At 34.0% G+C, this 22,826-nt stretch overlaps 1 protein-coding gene across 1 annotated transcript in view; it reads left to right on the top strand.

Moving 5' to 3' along the window:
* Positions 1-22,826, top strand: part of KCNT2 (potassium sodium-activated channel subfamily T member 2) — a 486,995-nt gene that overhangs the window by 453,022 nt on the left and 11,147 nt on the right. Inside the window, exon 25 of the mRNA XM_075540516.1 lies at positions 11,200-11,500. Coding sequence (XP_075396631.1) covers positions 11,200-11,500 — 301 coding nt within the window. The remainder of the gene's footprint in view (positions 1-11,199; positions 11,501-22,826) is intronic.

Raw genomic sequence — 22,826 nt, 5'->3', positions numbered from 1 at the left:
AAACCCCCCAGAACCTCTTTCCTCCTATGGACGCGTAACCTGGGGAGCGCGGAGAGGAGTCTGCAGTTTACCCAGGTAACCTCCCAAGCCTGCGGTTTGCTTTCTGTTGGTAATACACTGATTTCTTTATTACTAACAGAACAAAGCAGTGTTATGTGTCTTGTGCATGTGACTTAGTCACACAGGATGGACCACATTCATGCTGGGCTAACTGCTACAGGTTCGGCTCCTCATGCTCGTCTTGTGATTGCTTGGTATCTTGGGACCACCTTTGAGGCAACTTGTGTGGAGTAGCACAGAGTACATTTGGTGTTTACCTTTCTCCTTACTGTCAGTATGCATATTTTTAGTATAGAAATATTCATGCATGTATTATGAAATACTATCTTAGATGACATCATGACTTGTACCTACTGTATAGGGTAAGATATAATACTATCTTTCCAAAATCTTAAAAACCTGAATTGGGGAGGAGGGTGACAAAAAATAGGAGCTGATCCCAAGGGCTCAATAGAAAATAAATGTCTATAAAGAATGAAGGCAACCTGTGTACAAATATGCCTGATTCAATTGCTTTATGGATTGTGATAAGAGTTGCATGAGTCCTCAATTAAATGATTTAAAACAAAAACCTGAATTAGTAAGCTATCTGTTCCTAGACTTAATGTGTGGAATATATTATCTTGACATTTGATAAACTTTATCTTCAGTAAATTTTGTAGCTGTGCATAGTGGTAAAGGTTATCATGTGACTTCCCATGTGCCAATCATTAAGCATTTACTATTAAAGCAGATGGTAACATTAAAAGTAAATTTTAAAAATAAATCCTACCTGTCACAAAAGGGCAGGAACACTGGTGGATGTCGTGGTTAAGCAATGGGCTGGGATCTGCATGACTGGCAGTTCAAAACCACCAGCAGCTCTGAGGGAGAAAGTGGGTGTGTTAGTCTGGATAGACTAGAGAAACAAATCCATAGACACTCATATGTATAAGAAAGAGCTTTATATACAAGAGCGGTTGAATATTAAGAAAACAGCCCAGCCCAGTCCAGATCAAGTCCACAAATCCAATATTAGCCCATGTGTCTGCTGCCAATCTATAAAGTCCTCTTCAGACTCATGAAACACATGCAATGATACCAAATGTAGAACCATCACAGGCCAGTGGATGGGAAGTCTTGTGGATCCAGTGATGTTTTAAACATCTCAGTGCTGGCAGGGCTCTCCATGTGACTGCTCCATCTCCAGTGGTCTGATTCCATTAGTCTTTCTTCATGTGTCTTTTCCACTGGGATGTCTTGCAGGGAATGAGCATGTGCCCCTCTTCCAGTGAGCTATTTATCTCCTTAGTGCCTCCAAATGAGGTCATCAAGCTACTACCTGATTGACAGGCTAGACTCCACCCCTTCACTCTTAATCCTCAAATTGACACCAGATTATATAACTACCACAGTGGTCTTTCTGCTTCCATAAACAGATAAAGTCTCAGAAGCCGCAGGAGGTCACTATGAGTTAGCATGGACTTCATGGCAGTGAGTTTGGTTTATTACAAAGGGCAAATGTATTGATAGACTTATTGCAATATGGGTTAGCATAAAATAGTTATAATATTCTCCCTGACCATTTTCTGCACCATTCTTCACTCAGACAACTTTCATTGCAGTGGATATATGTTAAGAATCCTGAGAAAAACATTTTCAAAGTATTCATAATATATTTTATGCAATTTTTCATTTGTGGCTATTTTAATTTATAATTAATATATTTTAATTTCTTTATTTATGATGGCTTCTAAAGGTATTTTATTTATACTGTACCAAATCATGTCATTGAAGTTGTTACTAATACATATTTTAAAATAAATATTGTTCCTTAGAACGGAAGTATAAGACAAGAAAGTAAATATACTTGTATTTATTGGGTAACTCAAGTGTTAGATACCAAAGTCAAAGTCAAAGTCAAAGTTCAAAATTATTTTTTACTTGCATGACTTTTTAAATCAAATCTTAGAAAATCAACATGCCACATAAAATCTAAACACAAGACTCTTCTAAAACCTTAAAAATAATAGATATGTTTCTTAAAGTTAAAATTATAACTTAATTTTATTAAAAATGCACCTGAAAAATAATCAAATACATGATTTGACTATTAATGATATTTGCACATTCTATCATGCACAGCTTAGCACCTAATTAGGTAATATGTATGTATAAACTCAACTTTTGTAAACCTATATTATTTAAAATTTGAGGTATATTTAAGAGAACTTCAAGGGATTCATGGGAAAAAACATAGAATTAAAGGTAATGGAATTTTTCCACAAACTTTTTGAAGCCTCCTTAAACAAATTGGCATTCCTTAACAACACACATAAACAACATTATTTTTACTATATTTTTATGCCAAACATATTCCTGTGTATCAGAAGTGTATCTTTCATCTTTTTATGTGTAGAAAGATACACTACATAATATCCTAAGACAAACATTTCACTAATTGCCATTGGTTGCATAGACCATCCCTATTGGTTCCAATTGGTATATACAATCCATTTTTAAATAGATTTAGCATCAGAACATGCTTGCGATCCTGGAGCAACCTCTATACCATGTCCATCTCACCTAACAGCCTATATTACAGGATGGTCATTTATAAGGGAACTGTAACTGCATGCTAAACCAAAGGGTTTATAAAATTTGTGGGGAAAATTCATTATCTTTTAACCCCATTTTCTACAAACTTTTTGTAGTTCCTTCATGTTTTAATTTTGTTGCTGTTTGTGTAGTGCACGTATCATGTTTAGTCATTGTTTAAACTCCATTCTGTGTGTTTCTTTTTCCATCCCTTTGTGTCAGTTTTGAAAAGTAGCATCACAAGTATTTTCTGTTTGTCTCCCTTTTGTCAAGTGGTTTAGTACATGAACTCAGATATCAAGAGAAGAGAAACGAAAGAAAAAATACAGAATTTCACATTTCCTTTAAAAGTACTAGTCAATTAAGCTGAAATTCTTATAATTGCTCTATTTTGGTTAGTGTATTTGTATTTCCCTAATAGTTTGGAAACCAATCTTACATTTGTTGGTCTTCAATCAAGTTTATTGATTATTTGATTTGGACATTTTCCCCCGAGAATACCAATATGCAGATACATAAATACTATTTTACTTTAACATTAAGAAAGTAATTATGTTTTCCTCCTCCCTCGGCAAAGAATGTACAGATGTGCTTTATACAATTGATGTATATGTATGTATGGATTGTGATAAGAGTTGTGTGAGCCCCTAATAAAATGTTAAAAAAAAAAAAAAAAGAATCCTCACTGGAAAAACAAAACAACAACAAAAAAAGAAAGTAATTATCAGGGCATATTTAAATGTCTAAAAGTTACTTATTTTGGTTCATGTCATAAATTCCTAATTTATACAAAGAGAATAGCAGTGTATAACAATAAAGTAATGTTCCTTTCATAGTGGTGTTTGGGGAAAATATTTAAAAATAAATGCATCCTTCTTCCATGTTAACCAGAATTATGACTATTTAACCCTTAGGTGAATTTATTTTTAATTTAATTTTCTCATCAATATTCTTAATGAAGTAGTTTTGGAGGTGTGGCTATATTGCTTTGTTTTGTTTTATTTTCAAACAAGTAGGTGATTTCTTTTCTCTTCAAATGTGCGTGATAAGACCCATCCTTTAGCTACTTTATTGAAGACCTCTGCTAGTATGCTCAGCATGTGGATTGATTAGATTAAAAAGCCTATAGATTACAGAATGGCATCATTTCAGAAGCTGTTTCACTTAACAATGTCTGATAATACCTTCAGTCAGCCAAAAGAGTTTGACATTTATCCAAAATATTTGTTCTTATCTTCTTTATGGTATACTTTATTTGGAGGGAAGTTACTAATTCATGTGATATTGTGTGTGATTGTAGTTAAGGGCATATTTCATTCTAAGTGTGATGGATGGACTATATGAAGGTCTTTAGGGGCTCTAACTGACAGCACATATTGGTATGGGAAAGACTTTTAACTAACTAGGTGGTCCACAGAAACTAGATTCAGGAGTGTATGGTATACCAGTTAATAGAGCAAATTTTGAAGTCCCCCAACCTGCCTCTACCACATAATAACCATATGGCCCTGGGCATAGAGCTTCACAGCTCTGAGTTATAGATTCTGAACTGTAAATTGGAGTTAGTAATATTTACCTCATATCATTGTTGTAAAGATTAAATTAAATAATGTGTATAAAGTATTTAGCTTTCTGTCTGGCACATACTATGACTCAGTACCTGGTGCTGGTAATAACACTAGCAGTAATTTTAATGGACACCATTGTTATTAGTGTGATAGCGTATCATTTCCCATATTTTCACTCATCAGTATATGTCAAGAAACAGTTGAAGAGAATGTGTATATTCACATTGTTGTTTAAAAAGTGCCTTTAACTTTAAACATAATCAAATTAGAGAATGCTCAACTTGTAGAACAATATCAGGAATACCACATTCAAGTAAAATTTGCTGAATATTACTCAGCAAAGGTAGCAGCAATTCATTAACACGGAGCTGTCAGAGGTTCCAGCCAGATTCAGAAGAGGGCGTGTAACAAAGGACATCATTGCTCATATCAGATGGGTGTTGGCTTAAAGCAGACAATAGCATAAATATGTTTACTTGTATTAGTTCAATGAAACAAATTCATTGACACTCATATATGTGTAAGAGAGAGCTGTTCCAGTTCAGCTCAGATCAAGTCTATAAGAACGATGTTAGCCCACATGTCAAATACTAGGCCATAAATTCCTGTTCAGACTCACAACACATGCAATGATGCTGAGGGCAGGAAGATCACCAGCCAGTGGGTGGAAGGTCTTGCGGATCCAGTGACAGTGGATGCAACTTAGCGCTGGCGTGGGTCTTCATATGGCTCCTCCAGCTCCCAGACTCTGACTGAGATCACCATAGCTCCATGTGACTTGTCAACAGGGATGTCTTGCAGGAATTGAGTGTGTGCCCTGTCTCCAGCGAGCTGTTTATTTTCTTAGCACCTCCAAATGAGGTCATCAAGCTGCAAACTGATTGACAGGCTAAACTCCACCCCTTCACTCTTAACAATCTCAAATTGATAAAAGATTATGCAACTACCATAATGATAAGTGGAGAAAAGGTTGACGTTGTGTAAGATTTATCTTGCTTGGATCCACAATCAGTGCTCATGGAAGCAGCAGTCAGGAGATCAAACAATTGGTTGCATTGGGTAAATCTGCTGCACAAGATCTTTTTAGAGTGCTGAAAAGCAAGAAGGTTATTTTACACTTGACCCAAGCTATGGTATTTTCAATTGTCTCGTATGCATGTGAAAGTTGGACATTGAAGAGTTAAGGAAAATCAATGCATTTGAATTGTAGCAATGGAGAGAAATCTTGAAAGTACCACACACAGCTAAGGAAAAACAAATCTGTCTTAGAAGAGGTAAGGCCAGAGTGCTCCTTTGAGGCAAGTATGGGAAGACATTGTCTTACACATTGTGGCCATATTGTCGGGAGGGACAGGTCCCTGGAGAAGAGCATCGTTTATGGTAACGTAGAGGGGCAGCAAAAAAAAAAAACGAGGGAGACCTTCGACAAGATGGATTGACACAGGGGCTGCCTCAATGGGCTCAAACAGAAAAATGATGTTGAATCTGGTGTGGGATCAGGCAGAATATTGTGTGGTTGCGCGTACTGTGACTATGAGTTGGAACTGCCTTTAGGACATCTACCAGCACAGACCCTTCTGAACTGACTTGACTGTAACCAGCTCCTTTTGGGGACTCTTGGAACCACTGGTTAAATTTGGCTTTTTTTTTTTTCAACAAAAAGGCCCCTCCCTGACTGACAGTAAGAGGAGCTGTGGTCACAGGACTGCTGACCCCAAAGTTGCCGGTTTGAACCCACTACCTGCTCAAGGGAGACAGCTGAGACAGTGACTCCTGTCTAAATTCAAAATATTTGAAATCCAAGTGAACAACTCTGCTCTGTACTGTAAGGTCACTCGTAGTTGGAATCCACTCGATGGCAGGAAGTTGGGAATTTGAGACAAAGAGACTGACAAATGTGTTTAGAGAGGTCTTGTCTGCAGCGATGACTGATTGCTGAGAGATGTTCAACATTTTTTTTGCATAAAGTTTATGAACTAGAACCCTGGTGGCATTAGTTTTTGAGTTATTTTTGTTTATGAATAAATTTAATGGGTATATATATATAAACATTAAGTATATAACATTTATATATCATGTTTTTATATATAGCATAGACTCACTATATATTCAACATTGCATTATGTATAATATTATATATATTATTTATTATGTGTGTTATAGAATATATTTTATTGTATACTATATATTAGATGTTACATATAATGTTTTATGTATATAGTAAAAATGTTAAATATGTTTATATATAAAGTTAATATATATAATTGAAAGTATAATTATCACTATTTTATAAGTAGCTCAGTTTATTTCTCCAATTTTTGAAACATAATCTTCATGTAGTTGGAAATATAACTTTGTAAGTTGATTTCAAATTTAGTATTATATTAATTTATAGGATTAGTTATACCCTACTTACTTCCTTTTATCTGAAACTATGTCAAAATGCATATCAAGATAATGAAGCATGATGTTTTTATCTCTGCTTAGATAGTTGTTGCCTGAGCATATTAAATTCATTTTTTATTGAAATTCGTGAAATATATTTACAAAGTCTTCGGGGGTTTGTTTGTTTTTGCTGAGCCTACAGTTTCTAAATATGGTATGTATAAATCTACATTTAGGTTACCTTTCACATATTCTTATTAGATCAAATTTCTTTAATGGAAAATAGTAGATAAGAATTAGCTAAATTACCATATCTGTGATTCTATTTTCTTCCGTTTAGCAATGCTGCTGAATGTCTTAATCATACACCATGTAGCATAGGTCTAAGTCTATTACAAACCTCATAAGACTATTCTTAAGGGAGCTATGAATTCAGATTACAAACACTCATTTTCAAACTACTGCGTGAACTGATTTATCTTAGTTTTTCCTTGGCTTCACAAATTACTCAATAACGTTTAACATGAATAACTGTTCAATAAAAAAAAGAAAGACAGTTGAATTGAGTAATTTGGGAGTGTTTATATGTGTGCTTCCAAAAATATATATATGGAATGTGAAAAGTGTTTGTTATACTTTATAAATCTGACCTGTTTGACCTCTCTGAAAATAATGAAGTTATTTGAGCTATTTTACACATTATAAATACTTCCTTATATTTTTAAATAGTTTATGTTAGCTTTATTCCAATCATATTCATTATGATAATTAGAAAACAATTTGTTTTATAAAATAATATATTAAATTTTATTTTAAAATATTAAGTAATTATATAAATTTTTTTTAATTGTCACACTGAAGTATATAAATATGTTCCCAGAAAGCATTTGACAAGAAATATTCCTGGACTTTAATTCATTCTCCCTCCAAGATGTTTTTAATCATTTTTAAGTTAATGATTATATTAGACTTTTGAGAACAAAAGTACCAAAAAGTCAAACATTGTCCTCTGTTTATTCGCTAAAGTGTCACAAAAATCCACTGAGTGATAAACTTCTACTTTCCGTTTAGATATTCCTTCCCTTGTTCAGATTCACCTGGACAAGGAGTCTCTTCCCCTAGGGATTTGTTTATAGCCCACTGTTCTTTATGAAATACAGACACTGACAAAGGAAACTGAACCAAAATTATTGTGAACAATTGCTGACTTTCATGCACATGCATCTCCTTCACATGCCTCTCATAAATATTTCTTTTTCTTTTCTCCCTTTACTGCCCTCTTATTTAAGATCACACAGCCATAATATTACGTCATATTTATTGAGCACTTGCTGAGACAGGCACTAAATTATGTGCCTTTCACGGACATTTCTCTTTAAACCTCAATAAAAAATATTTGCTGGCAAAATAATACTACAATAGCCATTTTTTCAGACCATGAAATGGGAGTGATTTTCCAAAGTCACTGCAACTGAGTCAGTTTCAATTCCTAGTGTGACCCAGACCGAGACGATAAATATTTATGAAAATAGAAAGCCTCATCTTTCTCCCATGGAACTGCTGGAGGTTTTGAACTACTGACCTTTTGGTAGGCAGCCTAATTCATAACACACTATTCTACCAGGGTTTCTGGTAGGAATTTTAGGGAGGATAAATTACATACTCAAGAATCCAGAGCAGTTCAATGGAGAAACTGATGGTTAAAATTGATTCGTGTGATGCCGGAGCTCCTTGTTTTAACCCCCCTGGCGGTAATCTGGAGTGTGGCTGGGGGAAATGTGAACTGTCAGAAGCGGTAACTCCAAACCCACGGGATTACACTGCAGAGAAGTCCCTTAAAGGAATGATTTCAAGAGGTTTTCCTGAAGGACTCCATAAGATCACAGAAGCTTACTCGAGAAATTTCTAGGAAAATTAAAACTTCATTAGGGAGGGAAAACAATAGGAAAGTTGCGCTCACATGTGTTTGTAACCCCTTTACAACAACGTGCTTGCTCTTTCTTTAACAGCTCCGCGATTCTGCTGTCAAGTTCAGGAAAGTTTGTACTCCCAAGGCACGGTTGTGTCCTGACATATCAATATTTCCATTATATATATATCATGACAGTGTTTTGGAAACATAGGCGCTACAACCAGAACAGGGGATGGAATTCAGAAAGTATATTTATAAATCAACCTTCTATTAAAATGCTTAAGTCCACACTTGCACACCTGCATATAGCATTGGGGTATGGGTTAACTGATGTTTATCACTAATGCTATTGACATTGTGCATAACAACACTACATAGGATATCTGGAAGAATATTTACTATATGTGAAAGTTTATGGTTGACAGATGTCTTATGTGAATATTAATTATCTATGGGGTAAATGATTGATAATATGATTATTATTTTTCATAGAGGTTATGCAGTTTTATTTTGAAGTCAGAGGTAGGAAATTTCATAAATTACTTTTATATCTGTGTATCAGTGCTCAACAGTTCAGTATACTTTTATTTCACAATATTGGAAAGGAGGAAAGCATGCCCATTTCAAACATGAAAAGAAAGAACAATTTATGTGTGTTTGGATAGCTGAAAATGAAATTCAATCTTTCTCACTTCTTTTTTTTGAAAGTTTACATGACATTTGTAAATGAATGTTACTTATTCTATGGAATTATTTTTTAAATGCTTATGATTTTTGTGGTTTTATGACTAAATAATATTTCTTTCCTCCAGGAAGTTAATGCAGTGATGAATAGGACATTCAGTATTATTTAGCCAACATATGCCTATACTTCATTCTGTTTTAGATACGTTTTATCCAGTATGTCATAAAGATTTTTAAAAAAATTAGTCTTCAGTCAATCGTCATTTTGCATGGGAGAGAAACAACTTTCTCCTATCCCATGTATTAACTCATGTGTCCATGACTTGAATTATGAGGGACTTTATATAAACAATATCGTGAGTATTTCACCTAGCAAGATGACTATTTTTATGTATTTGAAGAAAAGTAGACGACCACACCTAGGGACTTATGTCTAGAATGACATGTAAGATTTACCTCAAATTGGCTCAAGATTGTGATGAATAAACTTTGCAATGAAATGCCTAAAATATGAATATGTTATATGTTTATATTTTTGCTACAATGCACACATAAACCACTGAGCAAAATATCACTCAAGTGTATGTATTTTAGTTCTATAAAGAGGATTTTAGTACATTACCAAGCAAGGTGAGACTTGAATAAGAATTATAGATGTATTCAGTTTTTACAAAGTCACATTATTTAATAATCCATGATGCCTTTAATTTAAATTATGATAACTAATATTTGAGCTGTAAAGTTTTTCATCAAATGTTCTCTTATCATGAAGACATGAAGGTTAAAGATTTTTTATGTCACTCAGATCCAGTAGAATTTTAAAACTGAGATGTGGATGAATACTTGAACTTAAGTTGAACATAATTTTATAGGTAGCCACTGGAAATTATATGTAAGGGACTGACTGAGCCTCAATAATTTATATTCACTTTTAAGGATTTTATTGGATCTACTTCCTGACCTTACTTAAATTGGTAATTTAAATTCTCTTACTTTGAAAGTCAGAAATACATGCATGCTGTAATTGGAATTCACACTTGCATCCATTGAGGGGAAACCAGTTAGCTGACTCATGAATGGTGCACTTATGGGCATTAGACCTCAGGAAGTGGTTCATTTGCATGTGCATGTTAGAAAGTAAGTCTTTCAGCTTTGATCAGTAGTGCATTTTATGTGACTTCTTGGAATGAAAAGGAAAAAAATCGAAAACAGGACGTTTTTGCTTTTTAAGGGCCAAAAGTCAAAGGAGAGCTTATTACTTTCAAATTCAGATTTAATCTTGAAAGAATAAACCACAACAGACATTATGAATTAGCTCATTGTCCTTCCCCTTCTATAGAGAGTAAGGGTGAATCTATAACACATTAGTGAAACAATAACATCTAAGCATTTTATCAGTTACCAAAATTTGCTTTAATAATTTTAGCCAGAAAAGCATTTTATATTATGCATTATGAATGCATGAGTTTAAAAGGAACTTTTTTCTTGTGGGTTATATGAAGGAATAACAAGTTTTGCATTTATGAAAGTTCATCTCAATTTCCGCTATTGAAAGAGCAAAATAACTTCATAATCATTGAAAATATTCATCATTCCAAAGACAAAATAATTTTCATTAACTTTTATTTGTGATATTTAGAATAGATTTATGAAAGTCTACTACATGGCATTTATATGAATGGAATTATAATTAGTTTTATTTTGTGTGTTTCATATACTAGCATTGTCACTTACTAGAAAATTCTTATGCAAAAAGTTTTAATATATTCCTGAAAATCTGTTTTTGATAATGCAAAGATAGTTTGTCTATTTCACATGTAAATTTGAAAACATTGTCTGGAATTATTTTTGGTAATATTTTCAGAATCAATGATTATGACTTTGTTCTTTCTGTAGAAAGTCTCATGAGTGGGCAAATAATTACACCGTGAGGCTAGGAAAGGAATGTTATTTCAACTCCAAGATTTCATTATTCCTAAAATGTCTAATTATCAATATCCATCTTCTTTAAAGTCTCAAATATCTATCACTGTAGAAGAGTGGGAAGACACCAAAGACTGCAAAGACCAAGGTCACCACCGCAGCAGCCACCGCAACTCAACATCTAGCGACCAGTCAGACCACCCGCTGCTGCGCAGAAAGAGCATGCAGTGGGCCCGCAGACTGAGCAGAAAAGGTCCGAAACATGCTGGGAAAACAGCTGAGAAAATAACCCAGCAACGGCTGAACCTCTACCGGAGGTCAGAAAGACAAGAGCTTGCTGAACTTGTGAAAAATAGAATGAAACACTTGGGTCTTTCTACAGTGGGATATGGTATGACCTTTAAAAATATTGTGTAATATGATTTATGTTTTCTTACCACTACTTGTGGTACAATTGGATATAATTTAGGAATTTAAAAACTCACATTTTAAAATTTTATGTGTCCATTTATAAGACCTGGTGACAGATCTAGCCTTCTAATTCTGATTATGATGATAATGAAATAAAGCATGAGCATTTTGAACACCCCCTCATTTGAGGGGCATTGTACTGAAAATGTTGCATGCATTATCTCATTTTTATTTTTCGCAAAAACTCTTTGGTCCAGACATTCTTTTTTATTTTAGAGGGAAGGAAGCATAAACCAACTAACTTGATAAATAGCATGTTAATAGCTGAACTTGAACTCATATGCAAATGTTCTGTCACCAAAGTCTCATGTATACACACACACACACACACACACACACACACACACACACTTACTTTCATCTACTCCAGTGCCTGAGGTAATGAGCTCAAGCCTTTGAGGATTAACTAACTCTACTAACCATAGATGAAATCTCTTAAGGCTTTTAATGGGGGTTGGAGGGCATAGAAATAACTTCAAAAGGACACAGTTTAAATAAAACTGCAAGTGCAATTTTTAAATATATTATTTATTACTATATATACATTTTATTTGTAAAATTAGTTTTGGTCATTGCAGAGGAAAATCAAATGATGAATGAATGAAAGGTATTATTGTTTTTGTCCTTATATAACTTATCCAAGACATAAAATAGTGTCAGTTTCATGAAAGTTAAGGAACAAATAGAATACAGTCCATGTTTATTTCCATGTTACTCGAATTATTATTAAGACTCAATTTGAGATAATACACATAAAGAATAAATTCTAATCACCCAATTAGATCGTTTATGAGAAATTACCTTTGTTTTAATTAGGAAAGGTATGAGTACCTATTTCACTCCAAGAGCTATACAAAGTAGGTGCTACACACCTATGCACGTTATATGTATTCCTTATAGCCCTGTTTTATTTTTATCATGTTATCTTTCAAGAATTTGAAGCCCAAAGTTTAATGGAATTGTTCATTATAGAAATGTAGGAGAGTCCAGATTCCTTCTGCAGTTGTAATTCATAATTATATTGTCATTACTTAAATATATTATAGGCTCTACTGTGACCAGTAATTTCTATATAACTACATGACAGCTTACATTAAGCAGAAAATTAAAAAAAATAAAAATCCTCATCATTAGAATGTATTTGCCAATTCCCCATCTAATAACATTACATATATGATTATATATTTTAATATATAATGTCATATATGTATTATTGATAGGTCTATATTGATATATTTAGGAATGCTTTTGATCATTATTATCCAGATTTTTTATTTTTCTAAAAATGTTAGTAATCTACTGTTCATCGATTCCTGCTATTTTTCTTAAATATTATAACCCAGATTTTTCTTGTAAAGCATGTGGCAGAGAATCATTTGGGTATGAGTGCCACAAAAATGTGTAAGCTAGCTGAATGGGAGAGTCATCAGGGCACATACTATGTTTATGCCAATGAAATCTCCATCTTCCAACTTGCTTTGGTTATTTTCATGTTATTTTTGTTGAACTTGTTGATTTAATTCTCACACTAACTCTTACAGATACAAGGGGCAGACACTCCTCACTTTTTTCTTTCCTTCTTTCTCCCTCTCCCTCCATCATTTCGTTCCATAGGAGTAGACATCAACTCAATGGCCATAGGTTTGATATGGGTTTGGGGGGCCCCATATCAATCCATTTTAAAGCTGTACTGCGGACACTTCCATTGACAGGTTGTTTTTGTTGTTAGGTGCCCTCTAGCCAGTTCTGACTCAGATACTGTGGCAGAAAGAGGTAACATGAGCAGTCCTGTGCCATTCTCACAGTATATTTGTTGGTCTTCCTCTTCTATGGTGATTCTTCAACTTTTACCAAGCATGATACCAAGCACTAGTTCCCCCTGATAAAATGACTAAATTACTTGAGATGAAGTCTCTAAGGAGCATCTCTTTGTATTTTTAACAAGACACATTTTTTGGTTCTGGCAGTTCATAATACTTTGAATATTCTTCCACAATACCATAACTCAAATGCTTAAATTCGTCTCCAGTCATCTTTATTTGTTGTCCAAATTTCATATGCATTGAAAATATATTATCTTTACTCTTTAACACTTTAAAAGTGACATTTTTTTAGATTTTTGTAGGCTGTATTTTTTAATGAATAAATCATTTTATTGGGGGCTCTTGCAGCTCTTATAACAATCCATACATCAATTGCATCAAACATATTTGTACATATGTTTCCATCATTGTTTTATTTTTTTTAATTGTTTTATTAGGGACTCATACAACTTTTACCACAATCCATATATACATCAATTGTGTAAAGCACACCTGTACATTCATTGCCCTCATCATTCTCAAAATATTTGCTCTCCACTTAAGCCCTTGGCATCAGTTCCTCATTTTCCCTCTCCCTCCTCACTTCCCCCTCCCTCATGAACCCTTGATAATTTATAAATTATTATTATGTCATATCTTGCCCTGTCCGACATCTCTCTTCACCCACTTTTCTGTTGTCCATCCCCCAGGGAGGAGGTCACATGTAGATCCTTGTAATCGGTTTCCCCTTTCCAACGCACCCTCCCTCTACGCTACCCGTATAGCCACTCACACCACTGGTCCTGAAGGAATCATCTGCCCTGGATTCCCTGTGTTTCCAGTTCCTATCTGTACCAGTGTACATCGTCTGGTCTAGCCAGACTTGCAAGGAAGAATTGGGATCATGATGGGGGGCGGGGGTAGCATTTGGGAACTCATCATCTTGGATCTTAATCAGTAAGTGCTTCAAGTCCTCTTCTCTTTCAGCAACTAAAGCTTTTAATGAGCCTTCCTCCCAACTTGATATCATGGTTTTCTTCATATAGCCCAGCTTCTTGGATAGTTTGCTCAGCATACAGATTGAGTAAGTATGGTAAAGGACACAAGCTTGTTGGCAAATTTTCCTGATTTCAACAACTCATTATTCCTTTGTTCATTTAAAATGTCTTGGTTCATGTATTGTTTCCACATGAGCACAAATGAAAAACCACTCCCATTCATTCAATATTAGCCATAATCAATAAGATGCAAGTAGGCATATTTCTGGTATTCTTAGCCAAGATCCATCTAACATAAAGCAATTATATACTTTGCTCCTTGTCCTCTGAGTAAGTTTGAATTCCCAGTTTCCACTTTATGTACAACTGCTGCAACCACTTTTGATTTATCTTCAGCAAACTTTACTTCTATGTGATATTAACTATTATTTGATAATTGCAGCATTCTCTTTGATAACATTCCTTATGTTTCAGCATATATCTCAATAATTTAATGCCTACCTTTTGAAACTTAACTTTTAGCCATTTTATATACCCAAATAATTAAAAATAATGAATATGCTCAAACCATCACTTGATGTTCAAATTTGTAATTATCTTATAAATGCCATAGTTTGGTTTTTACAACTGATTTGCTTAATCAGTATGACTTACTATCTGGGTTTTGACATACATAGTAGATTCCTGTGCCTTTTGAATGTTTAGGTGTACTCATCACTTCTCCTATTTGTGAGGAATCTCTTCTGTTGAGGTCTCCATACTAAGAATTCACAGGCTGAACTGGCCCATCGCAGTCTCCTCATTTGTTTCTCTCTCCTTAATTGTTTTTTATTTTCTTTTATTATTTACAAATGGATTTAAATATATATAGTGTGTTTTAATACATTTTAGTATTTATTTTATTAATAATATTGCCCTAATTTTGGCCAGGGAAAGTTTCTTCAAATGGCTCTGGAGTCTTTTTTGATAGCCATTTCCTAATGTTGCAGAAATACCACAAGTAGATGACTTTAAGAAACATTTATTTCTCACATTTTGGAGGCTACAAGTCTCAGTTCAAGTCAACAGTTATAATGAGAGGCATTTTCTCTAGGAGTTTACAGGAAAAATTGTCTTTTATAAACCTCCACTTCTTGGTTTCTTGAACTTCTCTTATGACATGACATATGTTAGTTTTGGGGGGAGATTTTGCATGATATTTTATATCTTATAAATCATATGTCTTATAGTATTTTATATCTTTTTGTTTCTCACAAGAGATTAAAATACACTCTACACTAATACTACTTTAATGTCATAACAAAAAAAACCCATGGATTATAACCAATACTTACATATAGGTGTTGGGATTTACAGTACATATTTTGGGGAACATATGTCGATTGTAACATCCATTTTTGATGGACTCCCCTTGCTCTCCATAGTACTAAATGCTTTCAACATGGAATAAATCAAGTTTCAAAGATACATAGTTACTTTTAGTGATAAATTTTATTTCAAGACCATAATAAATTTTTAGAGATGCTCATTGCTAATGGATAATTCTTGTGTTTTTAGGTTTTTTAAAGAAACAGAACTAACAGATAGATATGGAAACAAAATATTTTATTAGTTTGTACACATGTTTGCAATTAAAATCTGGGGGTAAGGGATTTTTAGTTAACTCTTGATATTTTCCTTTCTCCCACATTTACAGTTAAGGTTATCCATACCATTAGAAGTAAAGAATTGGAATGTCATACTTCCCCTCCCTCCACGCACACATTATGAATAAGGCAGATTCTGAATATTATTGCAAGGCAAATGGCAACAAATGTGATCACTAAAATGTGTTTGTTTATTTTTGACTTGTACAATAAGTCCCTGGATTACATCTGATTTACAGATGACCCATACTTACCCTTTAATATTATGTTAATTTTCCCTCACTTTGAAATGATTGAGTTAACACATACTCAAAACAAACAACACCGCCTCAAGACATCAAATGAATAGAGATCCCACATAGGGTTCCCGAGGCTGTACACCTTTACAGGGGTAAATAGCTTACATTTCTCCTGCAGAGTAGCTGACTGATTTGAACCATATACCATGCAATTAAGAGTTCAATGCTTAGTTAACTTAGTCAACAGTTCCATGCAAGGAACCCATGGGGATTCCTTGTGCCAAATCCTACTCACAAGGGATTCTTCATTCTACAGTCACTTTCACTTTCTACATGTGTAGCTTTTAACCATTGGAAAACCTTTGAGCCTTTTTCTTACACTAACATAGGTGTGTAACAAGTGTATCCATCTTCCCCTATTTACTTACAAATTCAACTTAATGACAGACTTGGAATGGATCTTGTTGATAACCTATGGATTTATTTATTAGAATAAGTATATATAGTATACTTCCTCCTGATGTGGTTATACCACCAACTGGATGCAAATTTAGTCTCATATTCATTTCCTATGTTTGAGGAATTACCTTTTCTAAAATTTGTTTTGTATTTAATTAAAACCTTTTCATGGTAACAAAGTGTGGCAGTTACATAAACTCTGTCAACTTGAGCTAAGGGATGGACTCTTTCCTGTCAATAAGTTCTCAGCTTGATGACCTTACTTAGGGTTTTGATGGTGATAAATAGCTCACTGGAGGCCAGACCCACTCTCTCTGCTTTTCCCTTCCTGCTGTTGAGACACTCAGAGAGTTGGAGGAGACACCTGGAGATCCACTCCAGCACAAGAAACTTCCACCACCACTGGATCCACACGACCATCTTCTCACTGGCCTGTGATCTTCCTGCATTCGGCCTCATTGCATGTGCTGTGTGAGTCTAAAGAGGAGTTTATGGAATAAGATCGGACATATGGCCTAATATCGGACTAGTGAACTTGATCTGGACTGGCCTAGGATGTTTTCTCAATATACAATTGCTCTTTTATATAAAGCTCTTTCTTATACACATATGAGTGATTCCAGATTTGTTTCTCTAGTCAACCCACACTAATACACAAAGTAAAGTGTTCACAGTCAAAGAAATTTAACTTCTCTTCAAGTGACTACCACATGATCTTCTTTCCTCATGGTTAATTATTTTATGGTTTATTGTTCAAATATATCAATTAAAATATAGGTGCCAGTATGATATGTTCATTTTTAAAAATTCTGCTTCCTTCATTTAATGGCATATTCTGTAGATCATAGATTTATAGGCTTACAGCAATAAACCTTTCTTTAGTTACTTAGTGCTGCATTGTGTTACTGTACTAAAGTCTGTTTAACTCACTAGTCCCTCATAGATATATATTTTAACAAATATTCCATTATGGAGGTTTACTGTAGTTTACTTCATGAATCACTTTTACAGATACTTAGGTTGTTTCTAATCCTTTGTGGTTACAAATAATCATGCAATTAGTTTTATATCTATTTATTTTTCACCAGTTTATCTTTGGCATGGATTTTTAAAGATAAAATTACTGGAATAAAGAATAAACACAGAGATAATTTTGTTGTTGGTTGAATTTTCACCTTAGATGTGTGGCATTTGGCATTTTTACCAGTGATTATGAGAGTTTATTTTTCCAAAACCTTTCCAATGGAATATGTTATTAAACCTTTAGACTTTATGCCAATCTAATAGAGAAGAAGAGGTATCATTTTATTATGAAAATAAGTATATTTTTATGTGTGAAAGCCATTTTCAGTGCCCTATTTATACTAACCATATTTTTATAAGCGTTGATTTATAGAAGTTACTTATATATTAAAGTTAATAACACTACTCTATATTAGTATAAGATCTTTTCTATCAGTTTATATAAATCTTTTGTCACTCTTTATGTCATTCAATGTTAATATAATAATGTTCTCTTTTCCTTTTTTGCTTATAATTTTAACTAAAAACCTAATTTTCATTTTTGCTCAATTGAATACCCTTGATATTTTTGTTTCATGTTGTTGTCTAATGATCTGGCAAGTTTTCCAGCATATTGAATAAGAATGGTGTTGGGGCAGCCTTGTCCTGTTCCCATTTTCAGAGAAAATGTTTTCAATTTTCCCTCATTAAACATGATGTTGTTGACTATTGGTTTTTCATATATACTCTTTATTATGTTGAGGAATTTCCCTTCTATTCCTATTTGGTTGAGAGTTTTGACTAGGATTGAAAGTGTTGGATATTTTCAAATGCCTTTTCTGCATATTTTGATGTGATTATATGGTTCTTATTCTTTGCCTTATGTGATGGGCTACACTGATTTTTTTCTAATGTTGAATCATGCTTACATCCTGAATATGAACCCCACTTGGTCATGATGAATTATTTTTTTTGGAGGCTTCATATTAAACTTGTTTTATTCAGGTTTGATTTTAACAAATGCGTTGGGGAGAGGGCCCAAAGGAGAAGATGAAGCTTTTTACTATGTTCTTAGATTCCATAGGTCAGAATTTTGTTGAGGGTTTTTGTATCTATGTATATGAGGAATATTAGTATGGAACTTTCTTCTTATGCGGGGCTTTTGGCTTGCTTTGGTATCAAGGTTATGCTTGCTTCATGGAATGCATTTGGGAGTATGTTTCTTTCTATATTTTGGAATAGTTTCTGTAGTATTCAAACCAAATAAAAACCAAATTCATTGCCATTGGGTCAATGTTGACTCATAGTAACTCCCCTGTGTTTGCGAGACTGCAATTGTTTACCAGAGTAGAAAGTCCAGGCTCTCTGCTGTTGGTGGTTTTGATCTGCCAGCCATGCAGATTGCAGCCAGCACATAACCACTACACTACCAGGCCTCAAGTCTTCCTAAGTACTTGATAGAATTCCTGTGTGGAGCTAAACTCTCTGGTCCTGGGCTTTTCTTGGTTGGAAGTTCCTTTATGACCCTCTTTATGTCTTCTTTTGTTAAGGCTCTGTTCAGGTTTTCTATACCCATTTGCACTGATTTAGGTAGATGGTATATTTCCTGCTATTTATCCCAGGTTATTATACCTTTTAGAATACAGTATCTCAGAGTTGTTGTGTTATTATTATTTTTATTCATTTGAATCTGTTGCAATGTCATCCCTAACATCTCTAAGTCTACTGATTTTTATCTTCTATTTCTTTTCTTTTGTTACATTTGCCAGCAGTCAATTTTTTAATTCTTTCAAAGGACCAACTTATTTTAATAAACATACATTTTATTGGTACATAATCCATATATCATACAATTTAATCATGCAATCATATTAAGAATGTCAATGCAATCGTTCCCACCTTCAATGTCAGAACATTTTAAGAACCTACTTGTCTTGTTGAGTTTTTCCATTTTTCTGTTTTGTTTTCCAGTTTATTTCTAATCTCTTGGATTTCTCACTTTTTTGGATGGCTTGTGTTGTTATCATTTTTCTAGGAATTGCAGGTGTGTTAGAGTTAGTTTTGAATTTCTCATCTTTTTCATGTGTGCATTGATTGCTATGTATTGCTTTCTGGAGACTGTTTTTACTATGTCCCATATGTTTGGATATGTTACGATATCATTCTCATTTGTTTCAGGGAATTTCTTAATTACATCCCTTATTTGATTTACTACTCAGTCATTTTAAAATAGTGTGTTGTTTAGTCTCCATGCATTTTTCTTGATGTTGCTCTCCTTTCTATTATTAATTTATAGCTTTATAGCATTGTATATGAGAAAATGGATGATAGTATATCAATTTTTTATATATTAAGGTTTGCTTTGTGGCCTAACGTGTTCTATTCTTAAGAAATCTTCCTGTACACCGGAGAAAAATGTATACTGTGTTATTTTTTATTGGAGTGTTCTGTATATTTCTAGGAGATTGAGTTGGTAGATTGTGTTGTTTAGCTCTTTTATGTCCTGAGTTTCTTTCTTGGTGGTCTGTCTTTCCTCAAGAGAGATGTATTGAAGCCTCCTGCTATTATTGTGTTGAAGTCTCCGACAGTTATTGGTGAGCTATTTATCTCTTTAGTTCTATAAGGATTTGATGAATTTGAGGGTTACTCATTGGTAACATACATATTGTGTATGGTTACGTCTTCTTGTTTTACTGTTGCTTTACTCATGATGCAGTGCCCATTCTTGTCTTTCATTATGTTATTTGCCTTGAAGTCCACTTTTTAGAGAGTGATATTGCCATACTTCCCAGTTTTTAATATTGCCATATGTTTGATAATGCTTTTATCTAGTCTTAGATTCTTAGTCTGCTTTTGTCTTTGTGTCTGAGGTGTGTTTCTTGTAAGAAGCATATTGATGGGTTTTGTTTTCTTATGCAGTCTATTACTCTATTTTTCTTGCCTGATGTATTTAATTCACTAATAACCATTGAGATTTTTTATATGTATATTTTTGCCATCATTTTGATTTGCGTGTGGGGGTTAATCAGTTTCTTTTTCTTTTTATATTCCTGTGCTGCTTTGGATACTACTTTACGATGGCCTTTGTGATGAATTGTCCCATATGTTGGTCGCAAGTTTGTGTGCTGCTTCTGTCAATTTCATAGCCACAATACTCCATTTAGTATTTTTCACAGTGGTAGTTTTGTTTTTTTACAACATTTAATTTATTTTAATTTCTTCTTATTATCTGTGATCACATTCATTTTTTCTCTCATAGTTGAATAATTTTACTGGATACAAGATTTTTTATTAACAGATTTATTTTTTTCCCCCAGACTTTGTGTATGTCACGCCATTGTCTTTTTGTCTGCATGGTTTTTGCTGAAAATTTTCAGCCTTTTAAAATTGATGTCTATATATATATATATATATATATATATATATACATGCATACATACACACTTTCTCTAGCTGCTCTCAGAATTCTGTTTTTTGTCTTTCATACTATGTTCTGTGAAGTGTGAAAGAAAAATGGGTCCTTTTTAATAACATAGGATGTTTTTTATAACTGAGGGAAAAAATTACTAGGTTGACAGAGCCTAGTAAAATATTTTTTTCAAGTTGTTTTAAAGAATCATTTGGAGAGAAATAAAGGCACGTTATACATATATTAAAACAAGAAGTAACATCTACCTCTGACAAGAGACACAGAGAACTCTATATGATCTCAGATTAAGTAACTAGAAAGCTATGTATAGATCAAGATAGACTGATATGATATGTAGTTACACAGATATAAATATATAATAATATTTTAAGATGTTGTACAAAAATTAGCATATAATATAGTTTCTTCAGAGAGGAAACTTGAGTATAACCTAAACAGGTCACAAGTCAGGAAAGTAAAAAAATAAGTGGAAAATCTGACCCTTTAGCAGCATAAAACTCAATTAATAGAAAACTCTACTGCCATTGAGTCACTGCTGACTCCTGCAGACCCTCAAAAGCTGGGCTGAACGGCCCCTGCGGGTCTCTGAGATTGTAACACTTCCTGGGAGTAGAGAGCATTGCCTTTCTCCCACAGCGCAGCCGCGAGAAAAGTGCGCCACCGATGGAGCAGTTCCCGTTCACTAGAGCCACGCACCAGCCCTGACAGCAGAGCACCACATGACAGGGCATGGGCAGAGGAAGGATGTTTGCAAAACAAGTTTCACTTTATTAGTTTTTTTGAATTCCTTATCACACGGGGTCTAGTTTTTAATGTTTACTTTTTATGTTTTAATAGGGACATTGATTGTAAAAGGTTCTGAAATATTAAATAACTCCTTGTAAAAGCACAATTGAGTCTAGAGCAACCAGTTTTCTCTGATACAAATAAGTGAAAGAGTGGCTCTTGGTACAGTTGAAATTTGAAGCTCTGCTTATGTCATGCTACATGTTTTACTAAGTGTTTCATCTTGTTTTCTGATCATGATGAACATATAAACAAGTCCATTAATTTTGTATTTGGTCTATCATAAAATATATAGAAAGTATTGTATGGTATTGGAAATATTTTCAATCAATGTTATTAAATGGAATTACTCTTTTATCACTGTCTATCATCACCCCTCTCTTCCTAACCCTAACATTATAAATAGGCAAAATGGTTGTTCAACATAATAGTTGCTGCAAGCCGCCATAAACAAGCACCTTGTCAGTTTGATAGGTGGACAACACATCTGAAAAGAAGTGCACGTATGAGAAGAAAGCATCACTGGATTATGTTATTACCAGTTATTTGTGATATTTGTCTGCACTGAAGAAATTAGCACTGTACAACTAAGAGTACTTTTTCCTTAAAAATATTTCTCTGTAGCGACAGAAGAAAAGTAATCTCTCAGTTTCTCCCTCCTGGTTAACCTTTTCTACAGCATTAAAATATGCTGTGTTATCACCCACATTAAAACCAACCCATGTGTTGTGTGTGTGTGTATGTGTGTATGTGTGTCTGTGTCCCCATTCTCACGTGCGAGCATGTGTGTTCTCAGTCTCTTTCTCTGGTGTATGTATGTGTAGTTCCGTCTCTCTGACTCACCATTTCTCGCCTTCCCTCTATTATCATTGATTCCATCCTGC

Source organism: Tenrec ecaudatus, chromosome 1, assembly GCF_050624435.1.
Source record: "Tenrec ecaudatus isolate mTenEca1 chromosome 1, mTenEca1.hap1, whole genome shotgun sequence".
NCBI classification, from domain to species: domain Eukaryota; kingdom Metazoa; phylum Chordata; class Mammalia; order Afrosoricida; family Tenrecidae; genus Tenrec; species Tenrec ecaudatus.
Note: the sequence above shows the minus strand (reverse complement) of the source record. Positions and strands in the feature narration are given on the sequence as shown.